General features: G+C 40.3%; 1 protein-coding gene across 1 annotated transcript in view; it reads left to right on the top strand.

Annotated features, from left to right (window-relative positions):
• FH (fumarate hydratase) overlaps positions 1 to 7,404 on the top strand; it is a gene marked incomplete at its 5' end in the record, with an annotated part of 42,458 nt that extends 35,054 nt beyond the window's left edge. The window contains 2 exons of the mRNA XM_079727916.1: positions 4,373 to 4,526; positions 7,050 to 7,404. Coding sequence (XP_079584042.1) covers positions 4,373 to 4,526; positions 7,050 to 7,192 — 297 coding nt within the window. The 3' untranslated portion in view covers positions 7,193 to 7,404. The remainder of the gene's footprint in view (positions 1 to 4,372; positions 4,527 to 7,049) is intronic.
• Between the last annotated feature and the right edge of the window lie 16,193 nt (positions 7,405 to 23,597).

Here is a 23,597-nt window from a genome sequence, read left to right on the forward strand (position 1 = left end):
TGACAGTTTTACTTCTTCTTTTCCAATTTGTATTACTTTTATTTCTTTTTCTTCTCTGATTGCTGTGGCTAGGACTTCCAAAACTATGTTGAATAATAGTGGCGAGAGTGGACATCCTTGTCTTGCTCCTAATCTTAGAGGAAATGCTTTCAGTTTTTCACCATTGAGAATGATGTTTGCTGTGGGTTTGTCGTATATGGCCTTTATTATGTTAAGGTAGGTTCCCTCTATGCCCACATTCTGTAGAGTTTTTATCATAAATGGGTGTTGAATTTTGTCAAAAGCTTTTTCTGCATCTATTGAGATGATCATATGGTTTTTCTCCTTCAGTTTGTTAATATGGTGTATCACATTGATTGATTAGCATATATTGAAGAATCCTTGCATCCCTGGGATAAATCCCACTTGATCATGGTGTGTGATCCTTTTAATGTGTTGTTGGATTCTGTTTGCTTGTATTTTGTGGAGGATTTTTGCATCTATATTCATCAGTGATATTGGTCTGTAATTTTCTTATTTTGTAGTATCTTTGTCTGGTTCTGGTATCAGGGTGATGGTGGCCTCATAGAATGAGTTTGGGAGTTTTCCTTCCTCTACAATTTTTTGGAAGAGTTTGAGAAGGATGGGTGTTAGCTCTTCTCTGAATGTTTGATAGAATTCACCTGTGAAGCCATGTGGTCCTGGACTTTTGTTTGTTGGAAGATTTTTAATCACAGTTTCAATTTCATTACTTGTGATTGGTCTGTTCATATTTTCTATTTCTTCCTGGTTCAGTCTTGGAAGGTTATACCTTTCTAATGGTTTGTCCATTTCTTCCAGGTTGTCCATTATATTGGCATATAGTTGTTTGTAGTAATCTCTTATAATCCTTTGTATTTCTGCAGTATCAGTTGTGATATCTCCTTTTTCATTTCTGATTTTATTGATTTGAGTCCTCTCCCTCTTGATGAGTCTTGCTAATGGTTTATCAATTTCGTTTATCTTCTCAAAGAAGCAGCTTTTAGTTTTATTGATCCTTGCTATTATTTTCTTTGTTTCTATTTCATTTATTTCTGATCTGATCTTTCTGATTTCTTCCTTCTGCTAATTTTGGGTTTGATTGTTCTTTCTCTAGTTCCTTTAAGTGTAACGTTAGATTGTTTGAGATTTTTCTTGTTTCTTGAGGTAGGCTTGTATAGCTATAAACTTCCCTCTTAGAACTGCTTTTGCTGCATCCCATACATTTTGGATCGTCATGTTTTCATTGTCATTTGTCTCTAGGTATTTTTTTATTTCCTCTTTCATTTCTTCAGTGATCTCTTGGTTATTTAGTAACGTATTGTTTAGCCTCCATGTGTTTGTGCTTTTTATGTTTTTTTTCCCTGTAATTGATTTCTAATCTCATAGCATTGGGGCCAGAAAAGATGCTTGATATGATTTCAATTTTCTTAACTTTACTGAGGCTGGATTTGTGACCCAAGATGTGATCTATCCTGGAGAATGTTCTGTGCACACTTGAGAAGAAATTGTAATCTGCTGTTTTTGGATGGAATGTCCTATAAATTTGAATTAAATCTATCTGGTCTATTGTGTCATTTAAAGGTTCTGTTTCCTTATTAATTTGCTGTTTGGATGATCTGTCCGTTGGTGTAAGTGAGGTGTTAAAGTCCTCCACTATTATTGTGTTACTGTTGATTTCCTCTTTTATAGCTGTTAGCATTTGCCTTATGTATTGAGGTGCTCCTACGTTGGGTGCATACATATTTATAATTGTTATATTTTCTTGGATTGATCCCTTTATCATTATGTAAGGTCCTTCCTTGTCTCTTGTACCATTCTTTATTTTAAAGTCTATTTTATCTGATATGAGTATTGCTACTCCAGCTTTCTTTTGATTTCCATTTGTATGGAATATCTTTTTCCATCCCCTCACTTTCAGTCTGAATGTGTCCCTAGGTCTGAAGTGGGTCTCTTGTAGACAGCATATATATGGGTCTTGTTTTTGTATCCATTCACCAAGCCTGTGTCTTTTGGTTGGAGCATTTAATCCATTCATGTTTAAGGTAATTATCGATATGTATGTTCCTATGACCATTTTCTTAATTGTTTTGGGTTTGTTTTGTAGGTCCTTTTCTTCTCTTATGTTTCCCACTTAGAGAAGTTCCTTTAGCATTTGTTGTAGAGCTGGTTTGGTGGTGCTGAATTCTCTTAGCTTTTGCTTATCTGTAAAGCTTTTGATTTCTCTATCGAATCTGAATGAGATCCTTGCTGGGTAGAGTAATTTTCGTTGTAGGTTTTTCCCTTTCATCACTTTAAGTATATCATGAAACTCCCTTCTGGCTTGTAGAGCTTTTGCTGAGAAATCAGCTGTTAACTTTATGGGAGTTCCCTTTTATGTTACTTGTCATTTTTCCCTTGTTGCTCTCAATAATTTTTCTTGGTCTTTAATTTTTGCCAGTTTGATTACTGTGGGTCTCAGCGTGTTTCTCCTTGGGTTTATCCCGTATGGGACTCTCTGCACTTCCTGGACTTGGGTGGCTATTTCCTTTCCCATGTTAGGGAAGCTTTCGACTGTAATCTCTTCAAATATTTTCTCTGGTCCTTTCTCTCTTCTCCTTCTGGGACTTCTATAATGCGAATATTGTTGCGTTTAATGTTTTCCCAGAGGTCTCTTAGTCTGTCTTCATTTCTTTTCATTCTTTTTTCTTTATTCTGTTCTGCAGCAATGAATTCCACCATTCTGTCTTCCAGGTCACTTATCCATTCTTCTCCCTCAGTTATTCTGCTATTGATTCCTTCTAGTATACTTTTCATTTCAGTTATTGTGTTGTTCATCTCTGTTTGTTTGTTCTTTAACTTTTCTAGATCCTTGTTAAGCATTTCTTTCATCTTCTTGATCTTTGCCTCCATTCTTTTTCCAAGTTCCTGGATCATCTTCACTATCATTATTCTGAATTCTTTTTCTGGAAAGTTGCGTATCTCCACTTCATTTAGTTGTTTTTCTGGGGTTTTATCTTGTTCCTTCATCTGGTACATAGCCCTCTGCCTTTTCATCTTGTCTATCTTTCTGTGAATGTGGTATTTGTTCCACAGGCTGCAGGATTGCTTATGCTTGTGCTTATGCTCTTCTTGCTTATGCTGTTTGCCCTCTGTTGGATGAGGGTAACTAAGAGGCTTGTGCAAGTTTCCTGATGAGAGGGACTGGTGGTGGATAGATCTGGCTGTTGCTTTGGTGGGGAGAGCTCAGTAAAACTTTATTCCACTTGCCTGCTGATGGGTGGGGCTGGGTTCCCTCCTTGGTGGTTGTTTGGCCTGAGGTGACCCAACACTTGAGCCTACCCAGGCTCTTTGGTGAGGCTAATGTTAGACTTTGGGAGGGCTCACTCCAAGGAGTACTTCCCAGACTTTCTGCTGCCAGTGTCCTTGTCCTCACGGTGACACACAGCCACCCCCCGCCTCTGAAGGGGTCCCTCCAGCACTAGCAGGTAGGTCTGGTTCAGTCTCCTATGGGGTCACTGCTCCTTCCCCTGGGTCCCGATGAGCACACTACTTTGTGTGTGCTCTCCAAGAGTAGAGTCTCTGTTTCCGCCAGTCCTGTTGAAGTCCTGCAATCAAATCCCACTAGACTTCAAAGTCTGATTCTCTAGGAATTCCTCCTCCCATTGTTGGACCCCCAGGTTGGGAAGCCTGACGTGGGGCTCAGAACCTTCACTCCAGTGGGTGGACTTCTGTGGTATAAGTGTTCTCCAGTTTATGAGTCACCCACCCAGCAGTTATGGGATTGGATTTTATTGTGATAGCACCCCTCCTACCATCTCATTGTGGCTTCTCCTTTGTCTTTGCATGTGGGGTATCTTTTTTGGTGATTTCCAGTGTCTTCCTGTCGATGACTATTCAGCAGTTAGTTGTGATTCTGGTGTTCTTGCAAGAGGGAGTGAGAGCACATCCTTCTACTCCACCATCTTGAACCAATCTCCTCACGCTGAACTTTCTAACCTCTGCATCTTTGTTACTCTTCCTTCTGCATAGAAGATTATTTTTCCATCTCCGGCTATTTAAGTGCTTTCCATCAAATAAAACTTTATCAACTCCTACAACTGGAATTTATTTCTCTCTCTATGCTCTTTAACATTTCATACCTGTATTTTATAATACCACAGACTATCTTGTGTTTTATTTATTTGTATTTATGCCTTTTTACCTCTTAAAAGGGCACTTCGGTTCCCTCAGATGTTTATAATTTCTTTCATATTTGTTTTCTTGGGTATGATGCCTTACAGGTTGTAGGAGTGCTATATGTTAATTATATTACATACTCATTTATGAATTGCAAATAATGTGTTATTGGACAAAGAAACAAGTTAGGCTTAATAAGTTTGTCTCTCTCTCCTAGATTAAAAATGTATTACACTCAGCCAGACTGTTGGGGGATGCATCAGTTTCCTTCACAGAACACTGTGTGGTGGGAATCCAGGCCAACACAGAAAGGATCAACAAGCTAATGAATGAGTCTCTAATGTTGGTGACAGCTCTTAATCCTCATATAGGTATGTGTTTAAAGAATAATAGTGTCATTTTGAATACAGTTAAAAGCTGAAAAATGTTTAAGAGACTACTGGATCAATGTTTGTGAACAACAGATGTCTTTTGGACAATCTCTTAAGACATTTCAAATTGTGTTGAAAGATGCTATATATATTTATAACCTTTATGGTATCATATTTCTTTCAAAATCTTGATTGATTATGCTTCATTTTATTTGAAATGTGCTAAGTTCAGAAGTAGAACTTTAAACTTATTTTAATCTTAATGGAATTCAGATACTGTGGGACACTAAATTCAGATACTAAGTGTCCTCTCAGTTTTTAATGTCACTAGGTGGCACTGGCTGATTAACAACACTGAATGAATTCATTTTTCTACCTTCTCTAGATGCTATACTATACTTTGTTTTTGTTGTTTTATTCAACTCAGAAATGGATTAAATTAAAAGAAAAATGGTTACGTATGCATTGCTTATAGGGAAAGGGGGGAAATACAAATATTTTGTCTAAAACCATGGCTTTTGTGTTGCAAGCCTTTTCCAGATTTATAAATATTTCATTATGTAGATTCAAAAATGTTAGCTTGGATTATAGATTGACTAGTGATCCCCATTAAACACACTGTTTTAAGTCATGGATTTTGAGGCATTCATTGCATTGTTATAATGTGTTAAAAGCCTTTTCCCACCTTCTCCTTACTGCTGAGCTGAGGTTATTAACATATTCTTTGATTTTCTACATTAGAACAAGTTATGATGCAGTCATTTGGTGTGATATGATTACTGTTTTAAAACAGTCTTACTTCAATAATCCTGAACTTTCAAGGCTGATTTTATATTCTTGGCTTCATGTCAAGCTGTAATTTCAGTCTTATAAAGTTAGATCTCATATAACTGCTTCAGGTAGCTTGAGCCCAATATGCTATCTGCTCTTTGAAATAGTATTAAGATTGACAGTAATACTGGGTTCTTTTGAAATAATTGTACATCAGCATTCAACTGGAGAGATATACAGAGGAACCCAAAGGCTCATGTGAGAAATGTTTCATCACATATATACTTCAGAATTTGTTACAAAAACATTTAGAGATACTACTAAAGCAGAATGATTGATGTCTTTCTTAGAGTCAATTTAATGTGAGGTAAAGGCCATACAAGGATAAGTGGGCAAACCACACCTTACTGGTTGACAGAGCATGAGCCTTACAGCTCCACATCATGGGTTCTGTTTGTGCTCATGTGTAACAGGCTGATTGGTAATCATGTTTTGTGGGGCTTGAAGAAGAGAACTGAAAGGGTTAGCATAATGCATAGACTTTAATGTCATTATTAACATAAAAGTACAGAATATCTAATATTAACCCCAAAGGTTTGACATGAGAATTCTTTCTCTCAAAGTTAGTCTGACCAGTAAATGCCCTTTCAACATGCTTAACATTCACAAATTAATTTCATTATTAACTATGTCCATAATATGTTTATAGGTAGATTAATTGCATACTACACATAACATCTTATAGGTGGTTGATAATTGCACATGACACATAACATGTTGCTTGGTCAATAATCATATTGCCTCAGCAGGCTTCTTTCTTCTCTCTGGTCATACTCCTCTAATCCTGGGTTGTTTTTGTTTTTTTGTTTTTTTCTCTTTCACTGGTTTCATTTTTGTTTTTCCCCTTCTTTCTGGTTTTTGCCTTCTTTTTTTGTTGTTGTTACATTAAATCGAGATAACTTGCAGAATTACCCTGCCCCTATCTTTATTAATTTTAAAAGCAAGTAACTTTGAAGTAAACAGTAGACCTGTGACCCCTGCACAAGTATATATTTATACTAAAACTTCCCAACTTGTACCCTTGTAATGTCTGGAAAGAGGCCAGGGCATGGAGTGCTGAACCAGAGAGAGATGTTAGAAGCAGCCCTGAAGGCTCATGTCTCAGAGCCCTGCCAGCTCTTCCCTCATTGTGAGAGGACTCTCCTCTCTTTTCCCTCTTAGAGCCCTTTACCATAGTTCCTGGTTGTGCAGTCCTGTATTTTCTGTAGTGCTGCAGCATTGAGCTTGTTAATGCTTTGTTAGAAAGATAATTTTTCTGGTTAAGCATGCTATTGAAACAGCACATTTTTACTAGTCAGATGTATACTTTTATCTCTTGGTGCCATGTATGTGTGTGTGTGTGTGTGGTTGTGTGTGCGTGTTTGTGTATGTGTATACATATATGTCAAGAGAGAGAGATGCGTCTATGTGTATATATTTTCCCCCTTACGAAAATATCTGGGTTAGTGGGCAATTTTAATTTAGGGACAAATCTTGTAGAAAGGGAAGTATGTATTACTTCAGAAAAGTAAAGGTTTTAGTCCATATAAGAAATGACAACTATCAAGGTAATCCACTGCTAAATATTTTTAAGATTAAAAAATGTTTACTTAAGAAATCAGTAGCATTAAGTAAATAATAACGATTACCTTTTGCTTTAGAAAACCAAGTTTCACTATTAACTCCTACATCGCCTTTTAATTTTTTCTTTAGGGTATGACAAAGCAGCCAAGATTGCTAAGACCGCACACAAAAATGGATCGACCTTAAAGGCAACTGCTATTGAACTTGGCTATCTCACAGCAGAGCAGTTTGATGAGTGGGTAAAACCTAAGGACATGCTGGGTCCAAAGTGATTTAAATAAATTCATAATAAAAATGATTGTCATATAAAATAAAAAGTGAAACAGACTCCTTATATTTCTTAAACAAAAATGGATAAATGTGAAAGGAAACTGCTATTGAACTTGACTGTCTCTAGCAGAGCAGTTTGGTCAGTGTATAAAACGCCAGGACATGCTAGGTCCGAAATGAATTTTAAAAGTGTAAAATAAAATAATTAAATTGTATAAAATCAAAAGGAAAACAGACTTATTTTTCTTTTATGTTAATTGACTTGTATTATATAGTTGAATCTGTGATTTTTGTGTATAGGTGTTTACCATTTCAAATGTTTTATAAGAGCCATATCAGCTTTTAAAGAGTTGTAATTTGGGGGGGTGGTTTTTGTTTTTAAAAAATCCCCCTATAGTAAAAAAGTACTTGTTAGCTCATTCCCAAGTTAGGTCTTCAGACATCTTTTATTTTCCTGTGATTTGGGAGCATAAGCTGACCAAGCATTTGCCCTCCTAAGTGGGGTTGTGAGTGTTTGTATGTGTGTACGTGTCATGCACACATGCATGCATATATATGGAATATATATATGTACACATATATAAGGAAATAGGATAGATTAACAAAATTAAGACATACATATCCTATGTGCTAATTACAGAGACACACACACCTCCTGACCTTATTTAAATTATCCTAGGAAGACTGGAAAGACTGAGTTAAGAATTACAGGACATGGATTAAAAAGGATAAGGGGGGCAAGCCGGAAGCTTGGAAAGAAAGAGAGGGTGTCATGGGAGTGAGTCTTGCCCATCATCTCTCTGTGCACCAGTGCCAGGATTTTTCAGCAGGAGTTCATTTGAAAATAACCTCAGGGAATTAGCAGTTCTAGGGAGATCCAGGTTAAGTTGATTTAAACCTGGAACTGAAGGCTTTGTTTAAAATAGACCCAACTTCAATTATGTAGGGAGTTGGAACAATTTGGTTTGCTCTTTTTTCCCCTCCCACATGTATAATAAATAACAGGATTATGAAGAGAGTGATTCCCACTAGCTAAAGCATCTCATCTGTAAGTAGTGCTCTATCAAGTATGTTTTAAAAAAAAAAAAAAAAGAATACTTACTCCTGATATTTATTCTTGGAAAATTAGGCTCATTAACACCAACTCTGCTGTGGTATTTAGAAAATAGCATATATAACATTTAAAAAAATAATTAAAATTCTAATATAATGTTCTATGTCAATTGTACCTCAATTTTTAAAAGTTGTAGAAGTATTGTGATGAAAAATGAAATTATATTCTTACAACTAATCTCTTAAGCCTGAGTGGGTATTCTTTTTTTATTGTACAAGGGATTTCAAACCTTTTAATGGAGCCCATAGGATCTACTTTTAGCCCATGCAGTATTATTTTTGGCAGTGTTTTTCACATGGTGATGATGTGATGCTTGTGCAGTTTGATTTACTGTAGCCCATTTTGTTTAAAAAAAATTTTTTTTATTGGAAAATATCATAAAACAAAATCAGATTGTGCCTGGAACTCAACAACCAAACTGGCAACTGTTCTATAGTTGTGGAACTGAATGATGTTTTTGCCTTAGCAGGCATCCTTAATCTAAACAAGCTGTCACTGGAGGGCTCAACTAGAAACATAACCACTTACGTAATAAAGATAATAGCAGATCAGGTTTGTAGCCTCAAACAGTCTTTGCACAGCTCTCTGCTATATCCTAGCATATTATGAGCCATCATTGAATCCTTTGAGCTGACAATCATCTTTGTGTGATGTTCGTGAAGTAAAACACTGGGCTTTATGGTGAAATCCTACATAAGGGTTTTAGGATTCCCTGTGAGAGGGTTGTACTGAAAATCAACTTCAGTTTTTGTACACTGAGGACACTGTTGTCTCATGGGACATTTGGCAATGTCCAGAGACAGTTTTGGTAGCACTGAGGAAGGAGTGCTACTGGCATCTAGTGGGTGAAAGAGATGTTACTGAACATCCTGTAATGCACAGGACAACCCCCAACAACAAAGGATTGTCCACCCCCACATATCAATAGTGGTGAGACAGAAACTTAAACCCCAAAGCTATTATCTCTGGAAATGCTCACTGTTTAGTTAGGCTTCACTGCTTGCTTGTGTGTATTTATATCCTGGCATTGCAGAGACTTTATTAATTGAAACCATGAGGTATCTTAGATGTGAGCATGAACAGAAAAGTGTTAATGAAATATTAAGTGATCCCAGTGCTCATGCCTTGGAATGACCTACTCCCAGCAGGGTATCCAAGGATTTGTGCTGAATAAACATAATGGGGGTGAGGGGCGGTCAAGTACTTGCAAAAACGCCAAGAAAAATATGTTTTAAGATGGAGACAGAAACAATCCATTGATCCTTATTAGCAAACATGTAGAATGCCAAGGGGCTTACTTGAGCAAACACATTTCAGAGGAGGAAAGTCATGGGACTTATGAACAGATCAGTCTGGAACTACACCAAACTTGACACACAGACGCAGCAGGGAAGTTCATAGAAAGCCACGGGCTAAATTTACTCATTTAACTGTTTCATTTGGTTGACAGAAAAAGTATATATTCACAAAAATTTATGAGAATATTTCATACTCAAGTATATTTTAAAGATCATATGCTTGAATATGGCTGTTATATCTCTTCAACTGTCCTATTGGTCTATAACTACAGCAGCAAGAAATCTTGGAGAGACAAATTTAATGTTTTTTTAAAAAGATATTAAAAAGACAAGATTAAAACTGGTAAGCTAAAATGAATGTTTTTTTTTAAGCAAATTCACTAAATTGGCCATTTAGCAACTGGCTTTTGAGCAACCGAGAGCTGCTTCCATCTGCAAGCTGGGTGAGATGAAAGAAGCTGCTGATCATTGTCTGCCATCTGTGATGTCAAGAAGCAGAGCATCAAGATTACAGAACAACTGTGTGAAGCCAGGCAGATGAGGACATTGTCATGGTATCTTCAGATTACCCTGGAGATACCTGGTGACACTTTACCCTGCTCTTCAGGGCTTTCCGCAAAAGATGTAACTATGGCTACCCAGCCACAGGCCAGGATGCTGAGTACCAAAGGAGCTCATTAAAATCTATTGGCTGTATTAGCATCAAACATATTCATTCATAAGCCTATGGAATCTGGGATTGAGAAGACCTCTGTCCCTAGAATTAAGGGGTGGGAGATAATGAAATATGTTTCCTATATAAAACACCATACTCTAATAGACAATACTCCTCTCTAGGAACTTGTGGTCTGGGACTTCCCTGGCAGTCCAATGGTTAAGACTTCACCTTCCAATGCAGGGGGTGTGAGTTTGATACCTGGTCAGGGAGAAAAGATTCCACAGGGCTCGCAGCCAAAAAGCAAAACAGAAGCAATATTGTAACAAATTCAATAAAGACTTTAAAAATGGTCCACATTTTAAAAAATCTTTAAAAAAACAAAACTTGTGGATAATTTTGTGTGCATAATTTTGCCTCAATCAGGTGAGAAAGGGGTTTAGAATGAAGAGTTTTTGATGAAAGCTACACATTGTCATCAGTAACTTGGGGCTAATTGTCATATCAAGACATTTAAACAAAGGTGAAATTTGAAGCTGTAAAAGAGAATGGCCAAGGAAAAGGCAAAAGGAAAATGAGAGGCAACCACTGAACGAGATAGATGTGGTCATGGAGGTTAAATTGGAGTGGTTCAGTCTAGATGCTAAGGCAGGAGAAGGGGGAAGCTGGTAAATCCAGTGGAGTTCAATTTCACCTCAGCTGCTTACTAGTCATGTTCCTGGCCACCGCTTTATGTCTATAAACCCATTTCCTTATCCCTAAAATGGAGTTATTGATAACATATTTCATACTTACAAAGTACCAAGCGCAGTCCCTGCCTCAATTAGCTTTCTCGGTTTCCTCCCCTGAAGAGAATGGACAAAATTCCTAAATGTTAAACAGATTTTAAAAGGTAAAATTGGATTAGCCATTTTTTCCTTCAAGAAGACTGTTCAGCCATATAATTTATCATCCAAACTGGAACACTTTGTGTTCCAGAACAAAAGGAGATGCTAAACTAATTTAAATTGTATAATTTTTTAAAAAATTTATTGACCAAAAAATTGTTTTTATCATATTGGTGGACCTATAAATAGTGCTACTCAAAAGTTAATTTTAAAAACATTTTTCTCCAAAATACTAAAAACACATGTATGAGTATGTGTGTACATTAAAAGGCAAAAATTTTAAACGATTATCTGAACATTAAAAATTAGAGAAGCAGGGCTTCCCTGGTGGCACAGTGGTTGGGAGTCCGCCTGCCGATGCAGGGGACACGGGTTCGTGCCCCGGTCCGGGAAGATCCCACATGCCGCGGAGCGGCTGGGCCCGTGAGCCATGGCTGCTGAGCCTGCGCGTCCAGAGCCTGTGCTCCGCAACGGGAGAGGCCACGGCAATGAGAGGCCCGCGTACCGCCCAAAAAATAAATAAATAAATAAATTAGAGAAGCAGAGTGACATCAACATCATGACTGGGTGAGACGCTCTCTTTATCTCTCCCCTTCAATCTACAACCAGTAAAACATTAACAACTCAACAAAGGTTCCTCTGCCCAACACAATGGGACACAGGAGAATTCCACATACCTGTACATCTGAAGGTGGCTAAACTGGAACACATAGAGGAGGTGGAACTGGAGGAATAGCAGAGGTGGTGCCTGCAATTGGGGCCCTCTGATTGCAGCAGCTGAGCCTACAGCCCCAGAAAACCTGGTAGCAGTAGGGGAGGCTGCACACACAACTGTGGCCTCCCAGCCACAGCAGTGCCCACAGTCACAGATAACTTGGCAGCAGTGGAAGCAAAACCTGTGCTCCCAGCCCTCCAGCCGAGAGGCACCCGAGAATCTGGTACCCCGCTCCCTGACCACACCAGTGCAGCCCATGAACCTGACAACACTGGACATGGCAGAAGTGCCCACAACCCAGGCACCCCCTAACCTTCGACTCCTCCCTGTGGTGGTGGAGCCTGTGACTCAGGAAATCCCAGATGCGACATAAGTGCCCACCATCCTGGTACCCCAGGCAGAGATGCCAGAGACAACAGCAGCAGCAAGGCACAAGTGACCCTGGAGCACAAGCAACGACAATGAGGGCACTGAGCATCAACTCTGGCAAAAGCAGTGCGTGGAAAGTGCTGGTTCTCAAATATAACTAGAAGTAGCTCAAGCAAGAGAAACCAAAAACTTGTGCTATAGCACCACCTTCTGGAAAACAAAAGAAAGGCCTCTAATTTCTAACCTGTTGAATCCTTAGACTCAAGTTTAAAAAAGCTTTGTGTGAAGAAGGTGTTCACTACTTCAAATGTGCCAGACGTGGGCGGGGAGGGGGGCCAAGATGGCGGAGGAGTAGGAGGACATGGAGTTCATCTCTCCCCACAGATGCATCAAGAATACATCCACAGGGCTTCCTTGGTGGCGCAGTGGTTGAGAGTCCGCCTGCCGATGCAGGGGACATGAGTTCGTGCCCCGGTCCGGGAAGATCCCACATGCCGCGGAGCGGCTGGGCCCGTGAGCCATGGCCGCTGAGCCTGCGCGTCCGGAGCCTGTGCTCCGCAACGGGAGAGGCCACAACAGTGAGAGGCCCGCGTACTGCAAAAAAAAAAAAAAAAAAAAAGAAGTGGAACAGTTCTCACACAGCACTGGCTGAACATTAGCAGAGGACCTCAGACACCTAAAAGGACAAGAAAGATCCCCACATAACTGGGTAGGATGAGAGAAAGAGGGAGAAAGAGGAGAGGAAGTGGGACGGGAACGGCAGCCCTTTGGGGGGCAGCAAAAGGAAAGGAGAGGTTCCTGCATCCGGGGAGACCCCTCACCGGCGGGGAGATCAGATGGGACAGAAGGGGAGCTTTGGGGGGCTCTTGCAAGACAGTGCACCACCAGGTCTGTGGCCAGACAGAATGAAACCTACACAGACAGTCCGTGCCCCAGCCTGAGATGTGTGTCCCCAGTGCAGACGGGGGCTGGGTGCTGGAACGAGGGGTTTGGGGAGCAAGCCCAGGGAGAGGACTGCTCTTGGCTGCGAGGAGACAGCCTGAGGGGATAGGAGTGAGGAAATCCGCAACCGGATAGTGTGGAAGAAACCCGACTGCCATGGAAGTAAAGCGCCATCGTTAAGTGACACGCAAGGGGCAGAGTTGCCATTACAGCCTTTCTCCCCATGCACTGGCCCCTGCCTCCCTGGCCACTAGGAGGGGCCCCCACGAGGGCGGCTCTCTCGCGCCTGTGACCTGGCACTAGGAAGGGCCCCTGCTGGGGCCTCTCTCTCACACCCACAACTGGGTGCTAGGAAGGGCTCCTGCTGAGGACAACTCTCTCATGCCAGTGGCCACTGGCTCCACCACACACCTGTCACCACCAGGGCTCCAGCGACCCCAGCCGCCATGGTGCCTCTGCACCCCCTCCTCACCGGGGTGGACTCCTGTGCTCCAGGGCAGCCTCAGGAGCAAACCCCTGTGGGTGACCCACACGTAGAGGTGGGACTGAAAATACAGCTGAGCCCCAGGGACCATGCAACTAAGGAAGAAAGTTTGAATCTCTCCTCACAGCTGCACAAACTGCAAATTAGCACCTGTTCCACCAGCTCTGTAAACTCAGCACCTACAGAACACCTAAACAAACAACAAGTGCTCTTGCAGCCAAGACAGGCTTAGCTTTAGCAGCTATAGACTTTGTGAGCACATACACATGGAGGTTGGGCCAGGCTAGAGTTGAAGCTTCCCCATAGCATGCACAGCAGGTCCAGATTCATGATTACTGCAATCCTGGGACCTGACTTAGGTGGATCTATGCTGGTGGCCTGGTGAAAACAACATCTGAGAGACACCAGGGTCAATTGCTGGCATACCCATAGTTAAGGTGAGGCCTAGAACAGTGCCAACAACAGTGTAATCTGAGAGCTCACACAACGGGTGAAAGGTGACGCAACAGAGCACAGCCACAGGTGAACAGGTCCAGAGAAGGAATACTCCGTGGCTTCCCTCCCAGTGGAGGTGCTCCAATCCCACCTACCTCACACTGCAGATCAGATACACAGCTAAGAAACAGATCTGGGGGCATCTACTCCAACAAATAAGGCACAGAAGGAACAGATCCTACCTCTGACAGGGCAGTAACAACCACAGAGCAAAGGGGAGGCCCTGCTCAATATCCAGTGCAGGCTCTGGTCACCACATCAGTCACACCTCCTATAAAGGAGATAATGGCCAGCATACACTGAGGAAAGAGGTGGCAGATGACTATGGTAAAAACAACCCTCACACCAAAAACTATTAAACCCAAACAGGCTACACAGGGAAGTTTCCACATAAAATAGCCCTCCAAGACAGTCTGAGGGTCTGCCATTGGGCAGAAGAGCCCCCAGAGCATTTAGCCTTGAAGGCCATCAGGGCTTGAGTACATGAGCTCCACAGGGCAGGAGAAACAGAGACTCCTCCACTCTTGGAGGGCACACACAAGGTCTCACGTGCACTGGGATCTGGCACAAAGAAATAGTGCCATAGGAACCTGGGCTACACTTACCTAGGGGTCTTAAAGTGTCTCCTGGGAAGGCAAAGGTCGACTATTGCTCACTGTGAGTGCAAGGACACTGGTAGCAGAAGTCCCAAGGAATATTGATCAGAGTGAGATCTCCCGGAGGTCCACACTTCTCCACCAAGACCTGGCCCCACCCAACAAACTGCAGGCTCCAGAGCTGGAATGCCTCAGTCCAGACAACCACGAAGATAGGAACACAGGCCCACCCATCAGAAGACAGGCTGCCTAAAGTGATACTGAGCTCACAGCCACCTCAAAACACACCTTTTGATATGGCCCTGCCCATCAGAGGGACAAGACCCAGCTCCACCCAAGAGAGGGCAGGCACCAGTCCCTCCCACCAGGAGCCTGCACAAGCCCTGGACCAACCTCACCTACCAGGGGACAGACACCAGAAGCAAGAGGAATTATGATCCTGCAACCTGTGGAAAGGAGACCACAAACACAGAAATTTAGACAAAATGAGATGACAGAGAAGTATGTTGTAAATGAAGGAACAAGATAAAAACCCACAAGAACAACTAAATGAAGAAGAGATAGACAATCTACCTGAAAAAGAATTCAGAGTAATGATAGTAAAGATGATCCAAAATCTCAGAAAAAGAGTGGAGGCACAGATGGAGAAGATACAAGGAATGTTTAACAAGGACCTAGAAGATTTAAAGAACAAACAAATAGAGATGAACAATACAATAACTGAAATGAAAAATACACTAGAAGGGATCAATAGCAGAATAACTGAGGCAGAAAAAGGAATAAGTGATCTGGAAAACAGAGTGGTGCAAATCACTGCCACAACAGAATAAAGATAAAGAAATGAAAAGAAATGAGGAGAGTCTCAGAGAATTTGGGACAATATTAAATGCACCAACATTTGCATTATAGGGGTCCCCAAAGGAGAAGAGAAACAGAAAGGGCCTGAGAAAATATTTGAAGATATTATAGCCAAAACCTTTCCCAACATGAGAAAAGAAACATTCACTCAAGTCCAGGAAGTGCAGAGAATCCAATGCAGGATGAACCCAAGGAGGAACACACCGAGACACATATTAATCAAACTGACAAAAAATAAAGACAAAGGAAAAAATAGTAAAAACAACAAGGGAAAAGCAACAAATAGCATACAAGGGAATCCCCATAAGGTTATCAGCTGATTTTTCAGCAGGACAGAAGGGAGTGGCACAATATGTTTCAAGTGATGAAATGGAAAAATGTACAACCAAGAATACTCTACCCAGCAAGGCTCTCATTCAGATTCGAAGGAGAAACTGAAAGCTTTTCAGAGAAGCAAAAGCTAAAAGAATGCGGCACCACCAAACCAGATTTACAACAAATGCTAAAAGAACTTCTCTAGGTGGGAAAGATACCAGCAATGTAAAACAACATTGTACATATATAGACTGCTAAATCAAAACCTCATGGGAAATGCAAACCCAAAAACTACAATAGATACACACAAAGAAAGAAAAAGCAACCCAAACACACAACTAAAGATGGTCATTAAACCACAAGAGAAGAGAACAAAAGAGGAAGGGAAGAAAAAAGACCTACAAAAACAAACACAAAACAATTAAGGAAATGGCAGTAAGAACACTCATATTGATAATTACCTTAAATGTAAATGGTTTGCTCCAACCAAAAGACACGGACTGGCTGAATGGATACAAAAACAAGACCCATATATATGATGTCTACAAGAGACCCACATCAGACCTAGGGACACATACAGACTGAAAGTGAGGGGATGGAAAAATATATTCTATGCAAATGAAAATCAAAAGAAAGCTAGAGTAGCCATTCTCATATCAGACAATAGACTTTAAAATAAAGACTGTTACAAGAGACAAGGAAGGACACTACATAATGATCAAGGGATCAATCCAAGAAGATATAACAATTGAAAGTATATATGCACCCAGCATAGGAGCAGCTCAATATATGAGGCAAATGCTAACAGCCATAAAAGGGGAAATTGACAGTAACACAATAATAGTGGGGACTTTAATACACCACTTACACCAATGGACAGATCATCCAGACAGAAAGTTAATAAGGAAACAAATCCTTAAATGACACATTAGACCAGATAGACTAAATTGATATCTATAGGACATTCCATCCAAAAGCAGCAGAACACACTTTCTTCTCAAGTGCACACAGAATATTCTCCAGGATAGATCACATCATGGCCCACAAATCAAGCCTCTGTAAACTTAAGAAAATTGAAATCATATCAAGCATCTTTTCCAACCACAAAGCTATGAGATTAGAAATAAATTGCAGCATTATTTACAATAGCTAAGCTATGGAAACAACCTATGTGTCCATCAACAAATGAATGGATATAAAAGGAGTAATACATAAATATACAATGAAATATTACTCAGCATAAACAAAGATGAAATTTTGCCATTTACATCAACATGGATGGACCTTGAAGGTTAATACTCAGTGAATGCTTCACTAATGCTAAGTGAAATAAGTCAGAGAGAGAAAGGCAAATACTGTGTGATTTCCATCATATGTTGAATATTAAAAAAAATAATAAATAAAATAAATGAGCAAACCAAACCAAACTAAAACAAACATGTAGATGCAGAGAACACATTAGAGGTAGCCAGAGAGGAAGGGTCAGGGGAAGGGTGAAATGGTGATGGATGGACACTAAATTTTTGGTGAACATGCTGTACAGTATACAGAAGTAGAATTATAAAGTTGCATACATGAAACATATAATATAAACCAATGTTACTTCAATAACAAATTTTTAAAATAACAGAAGCAGAACAATTATTTGTGGTACATATTAAAGTAATTTGATCAGTGTCTTATTATGTCTCTAATAAAACATCACTTGTGTTTTCTAAAGAATGTATTTTTTTTCCAATAGGGTCTTATTATTTTGAATTATTTCACAAAATTCGCTATAATCTTTTTTTTTTTTTTTTTTTTTTTTTTGCAGTATGCGGGCCTCTCACTGTTGTGGCCTCTCCCGTTGCGGAGCACAGGCTCCGGACGCGCAGGCTCAGCGGCCATGGCTCATGGGCCCAGCTGCTCTACGGCATGTGGGATCTTCCCAGACCGGGGCACGAACTCATGTCCCCTGCATCGGCAGGCGGACTCTCAACCACTGCGCCACCAGGGAAGCCTGGCTATAATCTTTAAAGCTCCATTTGTGGTGAATGATTATAAATCTTTTACATTTTCAACTGACTCTTTGTAGACTACAATATTTTTAATTGAGCAACTAGTCACTCTACAGCTACTGATGTACCTGATAAGCTCAGAGCAAATTCTAAATGAAAGATACTTTAAGTACTATTTTTTGTTTGTTTTGTTTTTCTTTTTTTTTTAACATCTTTAATGGAGTATAACTGTCTTACAATGGTGTGTTAGTTTCTGCTTTATAACAAAGTGAATCAGTTATACATATACATATATCCCCATATCTCTTCCCTCTTGCATCTCCCTCACTCCCACCCTCCCTATCCCACCCTTCTAGGTGGTCACAAAGCACCGAGCTGATGTCCCTGTGCTATGCAGCTTCTTCCCACTAGCTATCTATTTTACATTTGGTAGTGTATATATGTCCATGCCACTGTCTCACTTTGTCCCAGCTTACCCTTCCCCCTCCCCGTATCCTCAAGTCCATTCTCTAGTAAGTCTACGTCTTTATTCCCATCTTGCCCCTAGGTTCTTCATGACCATTTCTTTTTTGTTTTTTAGATTCCATATATGTGTGTTAACAGACGGTATTTGTTTTTCTCTTTCTGACTTACTTCACTCTGTATGACAGACTCTAGGTCCATCCACCTCAATACAAATAACTCAATTTCATTTCTTTTTATGGCTGAGTAATATTCCATTGTATATACGTGCCACATCTTCTTTATCCATTCATCTGTTGAGGGACACTTAGGTTGTTTCCATGTCCTGGCTATTGTAAATAGAGCTGCAATGAACATTGTGGTACATGACTCTTTTTGAATTATGGTTTTCTCAGGGTATATGCCCAGTAGTGGGATTGCTGTGTCATATGGTAGTTCTATTTTTAGTTTTTTAAGGAACCTCCCAACTGTTCTCCATAGTGGCTGTATCAGTATACATTCCCACCAACAGTGCAAGAGGTTTCCCTTTTCTCCACACTCTCTCCAGCATTTATTGTTTGTAGATTTTTGATGCTGGCCATTCTGAGCGGTGTGAGATGATATCTCATTGTAGTTTGGATTTGCATTTCTTTAATGATTAATGATGTTGAACATTCTTTCATGTGCTTGTTGGCAATCTATATATCTTCTTTGGAGAAACGCCTATTGAGGTCTCCTGCCCATTTTTGGATTGGGTTGTTTATCTTCTCAAAGTACCAGCTTTTAGTTTTATTGATCTTTGCTATCATTTCCTTCATTTCTTTTTCATTTATATCTAATCTGATCCTTATGATATCTTTCCTTCTGCTACCTTTGGTTTTCTTTTTTTTCTTCTTTCTCTAATTGCTTCAGGTGTAAGGTTAGGTTGTTTATTTGAGATGTTTCTTGTTTCTAAAGGTAGGATTGGATTGCTATAAATTTCCCTCTTAGAACTGCTTTTGCTGCATCCCATAGGTTTTGGGTCTTCGTGATTTCATTGTCATTTGTCTCTAGGAATTTTTTGATTTCCTCTTTGATTTCTTCAGTGATCTCTTGGTTAAGTAGTGTATTATTTAGCATCTATGTGCTAGTATTTTTTTTAAGATTTTTTCCTGTAATTGATATCTAGTCTCATAGTGTTGTGGTTGGAAAAGATACTTGATATGATTTCAATTTTCTTAAATTTACCAAGGCTTGATTTGTGACCCAAGATATGATCTATCCTGGAGAATGTTCCATGAGCACTTGAGAAGAAAGTGTATTCTGTTGTTTTTAGATGGAATGTCTTATAAATATCAATTAAGTCCATCTTGTTTAATGTATCATTTACAGCTTGTATTTCCTTATTTATTTTCATTTTGGATGATCTGTCCATTGGTGAAAGTGGGGTGTTAAATTCCTCTACTATGATTGTATTACTGTTGATTTCCCCTTTTATGGCTGTTAGTATTTGCCTTATGTTTTGAGGTGCTCCTATGTTGGGTGCATAAATATTTACAATTGTTATATCTTCTTCTTGGATTGATCTCTTGATCATTAGGTAGTGTCCTTCTTTATCTCTTGTAATAGTCTTTGTTTTAAAGTCTATTTTGTCTGATATAAGAATTGCTACTCCAGCTTTCTTTTGATTTCCATTTGCATGGAATATCTTTTTCCATCCTCTCACTTTCAGTCTGTATGTGTCCCTAGGTCTGAAGTGGGTCTCTTGTAGACAGCATATATACAGGTCTTGTTTTTGTATCCATTCAGCCACTCAATGTCTTTTTGTTGGAGCATTTAATTCATTTACATTTAAGGTAATTATCGATATGTATGTTCCTATTACCATTTTCTTAATTTTTTTGTGTTTCTTATTATAAGTCTTTTCCTTCTCTTGTGTTTTCTGCCTAGAGAAGTTCCTTTAGCATTTGTTGTAAAGCTGGTTTGGTGGTGCTGAAGTCTCTTAGCTTTTGCTTGTCTGTAAAGTTTTTGATTTCTCCATCAAATCTGAATGAGATCCTTGCTGGGTAGAGTAATCTTGGTTGTAGGTTTTTCCCCTTCATCACTTTAAATATGTCCTGCCACTCCCTTCTGGCTTTCACAGGTTTCTGCTAAAAGATCACCTGTTAGTCTTATGGGGATTCCCTTGTATGTTATTTCTTGTTTTTCCCTTGCTCCTTTTATTACTTTTTCTTTGTATTTAATTTTTGATAGTTTGATTAATATGTGTCTTTGTATGTTTCTCCTTGAATTTATCCTGTATGGGACTCTCTGTGCTTCCTGGACTTGATTAACTATTTCCTTTCCCATATTAAGGAAGTTTTCAGCTATAATCTCTTCAAATATTTCCTCAGTCCCTTTCTTTTTCTCTTCTTCTTCTGGGACCCCTATAATTCAAATGTTGGTGTGTTTAATGTTGTCCCAGAGGTCTCTGAGACTGTCCTCAATTCTTTTTTCTTTATTCTGCTCTGCAGTAGTTATTTCCACTGTTTTATCTTCCAGGTCACTTATGCTTCCTTCTGCCTCAGTTATTCTGCTATTGATCCATTCTAGAGAATTTTAAATTTCATTTATGGTGTTGTTCATCACTTTATTTGCTCTTTAGTTTTTCTAGGTCCTTGTTAAATCTTTCTTGTATTTTCTCCATTCTATTTCCAACATTTTGGATCATGTTTACTCTCATTATTCTGAATTATTTTTCAGGTAGACTGCCTATTTCCTCTTCATTGGTTTGGTCTGGTGGGTTTTTACATTGCTCCTTCATCTGCTGTGTGTTTCTCGCTCTTCTCATTTTGCTTAACTTACTGTGTTTGTGGTCTCCTTTTTGCAGGCTGCAGGTTTGTAGTTCCCATTGTTTTTGGTGTCTGCCCCCAGTGGCTAAGGTTGGTTCAGTGGATTGTGTAGGCTTCCTGGTGGAGGGGACTAGTGCCTGTGTTCTGGTGGATGAGGCTGGATCTTGTCTTTCTCTTAGCAGGTACACGTCTGGTGGTGTGTTTTGGGGTGTCTGTGGCATTATTATGATTTTAGGCAACCTCTGTGCTAATGGATGGGGTTGTGTTCCTGTCTTGCTAGTTGTTTGGCATAGGGTGTCCAGCACTATAGCTTGCTGCTCATTGAGTGGAACTGGGTCTTGGCATTGATATGGAGATCTCTGGGAGATTTTTGTCATTTGATATTACATGGATCTGGGAGTTCTCTTGTGCACCAGTGTCCTGAAGTTGGCTCTCCCACCTCAGAGGCACAGCACTGACTCTTGGCTGCAGCAGCAAGAGCCTTTCATCCACATGGCTCAGAATAAAAGGGAGAAAAGAAAGAGAATGAATGAAAGAAAGAAAGGAAGAAAGAAAGAAAGAAAGAAAATAAAAGAAAGTTATTAAAATAAAGAATAATTATTTTTAAAATATTTTAAGTAATAAAAAAAGAAAGAAAGAAGAGAGCAACCAAACCAAAAAAACAAATCCACCAATGATAACAAGTGCTAAAAACTATATTAAAAAAAAACCAAAAACGGAGACAGAACCCTAGAACAAATGGTAAAAGCAAAGCTATACAGACAAAATCACACACAGAAGCATACACATACACACTCACAAAAAGAGAAAAAGGGGGAAAAATATATATATATATATCATTGCTCCTCAATTTGGGATGATTCGTTGTCTGTTCAGGTATTCCACTGATGCAGGGTACATCAAGTTGATTGTGGAGATTTAATCCACTGCTCCTGATGCCTCTGGGAGAGATTTCCCTTTGTCTTCTTTGTTCGCACAGCTCCCGGGGTTCAGCTTTGGATTGGCCCCGCCTCTGCACGTAGGTCTACTGAGGGCATCTGTTCTTCGCTCAGACAGGATGGGGTTAAAGGAGCAGCTGATTTGGGGGCTCTGGCTCATTCAGGCCGGGGGGCGGAGGGGTACGGATGCGGGGTGAGCCTGCAGCTGCAGAGGCTGGCGTGACGTTGCACCAGCCTGAGGCGCACTGTGCATTCTCCTGTGGAAGTTGTCCCTGGATCAGGGGACCCTGGTAGTGGTGGGCTGCACAGTCTCCTGGGAGGGGAGGTGTGGACAGTGACCTGTGCTTGCACACAGGCTTCTTGGTGGCTGCAGCAGCAGCTTTAGTGTCTCATGCCCGTCTCTGGGGTCCACGCTGATAACCACAGCTCACACCCGTCTTGGAGCTCCTTTAAGCTGTGCTCTTAATCCCCTCTCCTCGCGCACCAGGAAACAAAGAGGTTAGAAAAAGTCTCTTGCCTCTTCCGCAGCTCCAGACCTTTTCCCGGACTCCCTCCCGGCTAACTGTGGCGCACTAGCCCCCTTCAGGCTGTGTTCACGCCACCAACCCCATTCCTCTGCCTGGGATCCGACGTCTGAAACCCGAGCCTCAGCTCCCAGACCCTGCCCGCCCTGGTGGGTGACCAGACAATCCTCTCGGGCTGGTGAGTGCTGGTTGGCACCGATCCTCCATGCAGGAATCTCTCCGATTTGCCCTCTACACCCCTGTTGCTGCGCTCTTCTCCGTGGCTCTGAAGCTTCCCCCTTCCACCACCTGCAGTCTCCGCCCGCAAAGGGCCTTCCTAGTGTGTGGAAACCTTTCCTCCTTCACAGCTCCCTCCCACTGGTGCAGGTTCCGTCCCTATTCTTTTGTCTCTGTTTATTCTTTTTTCTTTTGCCCTACCCAAGTACGTGGGGGAGTTTCTTGCCTTTTGGGGGGTCTGAGGTCTTCTGCCTGCATTCAGTAGGTGTTCTGTAGGAGTTGTTCCACATGTACATGTATTTCTGATATATTTGTGGGGAGGAAGGTGATCTCCACATCTTACTCTTCCCCCATCTTGAAGCTCCTTCTGCACCACCCTAGTCTCAAAGCCTTTCAGTACTATTTTGTGTGTGTGTGTGTGTGTGTGTGTGTGTGTGTGTTGACATGTGTGACTATTTTAACCCAGTATTGTCTTTTTGCCTTTACTCAGACTAACTTCATTTCACAAATATTTTTTAAAAACAAAACTTGTCAGATAAGTTGTTTTTGTTTATGATTTGTTTGCCATATTTAGATGCTGTAAAATTAAAGGATTTCTCATTCATTCTATTCTAATATAGAATATAAATTTGCATAATTAAAAAAAGGAATTTCATCAAAAATTGAGCTATTCCAAGTTAAATCATGCATGATTTGAACTTCATTATTTAATTTTTTTAGTTCACTTGTTTTTGTTGGGATAAATTTCAGTGT

The sequence above is a fragment of the Hyperoodon ampullatus genome (assembly GCF_949752795.1).
Source record: "Hyperoodon ampullatus genome assembly, chromosome: 2".
Classification (NCBI taxonomy): Eukaryota; Metazoa; Chordata; class Mammalia; order Artiodactyla; family Ziphiidae; genus Hyperoodon; species Hyperoodon ampullatus.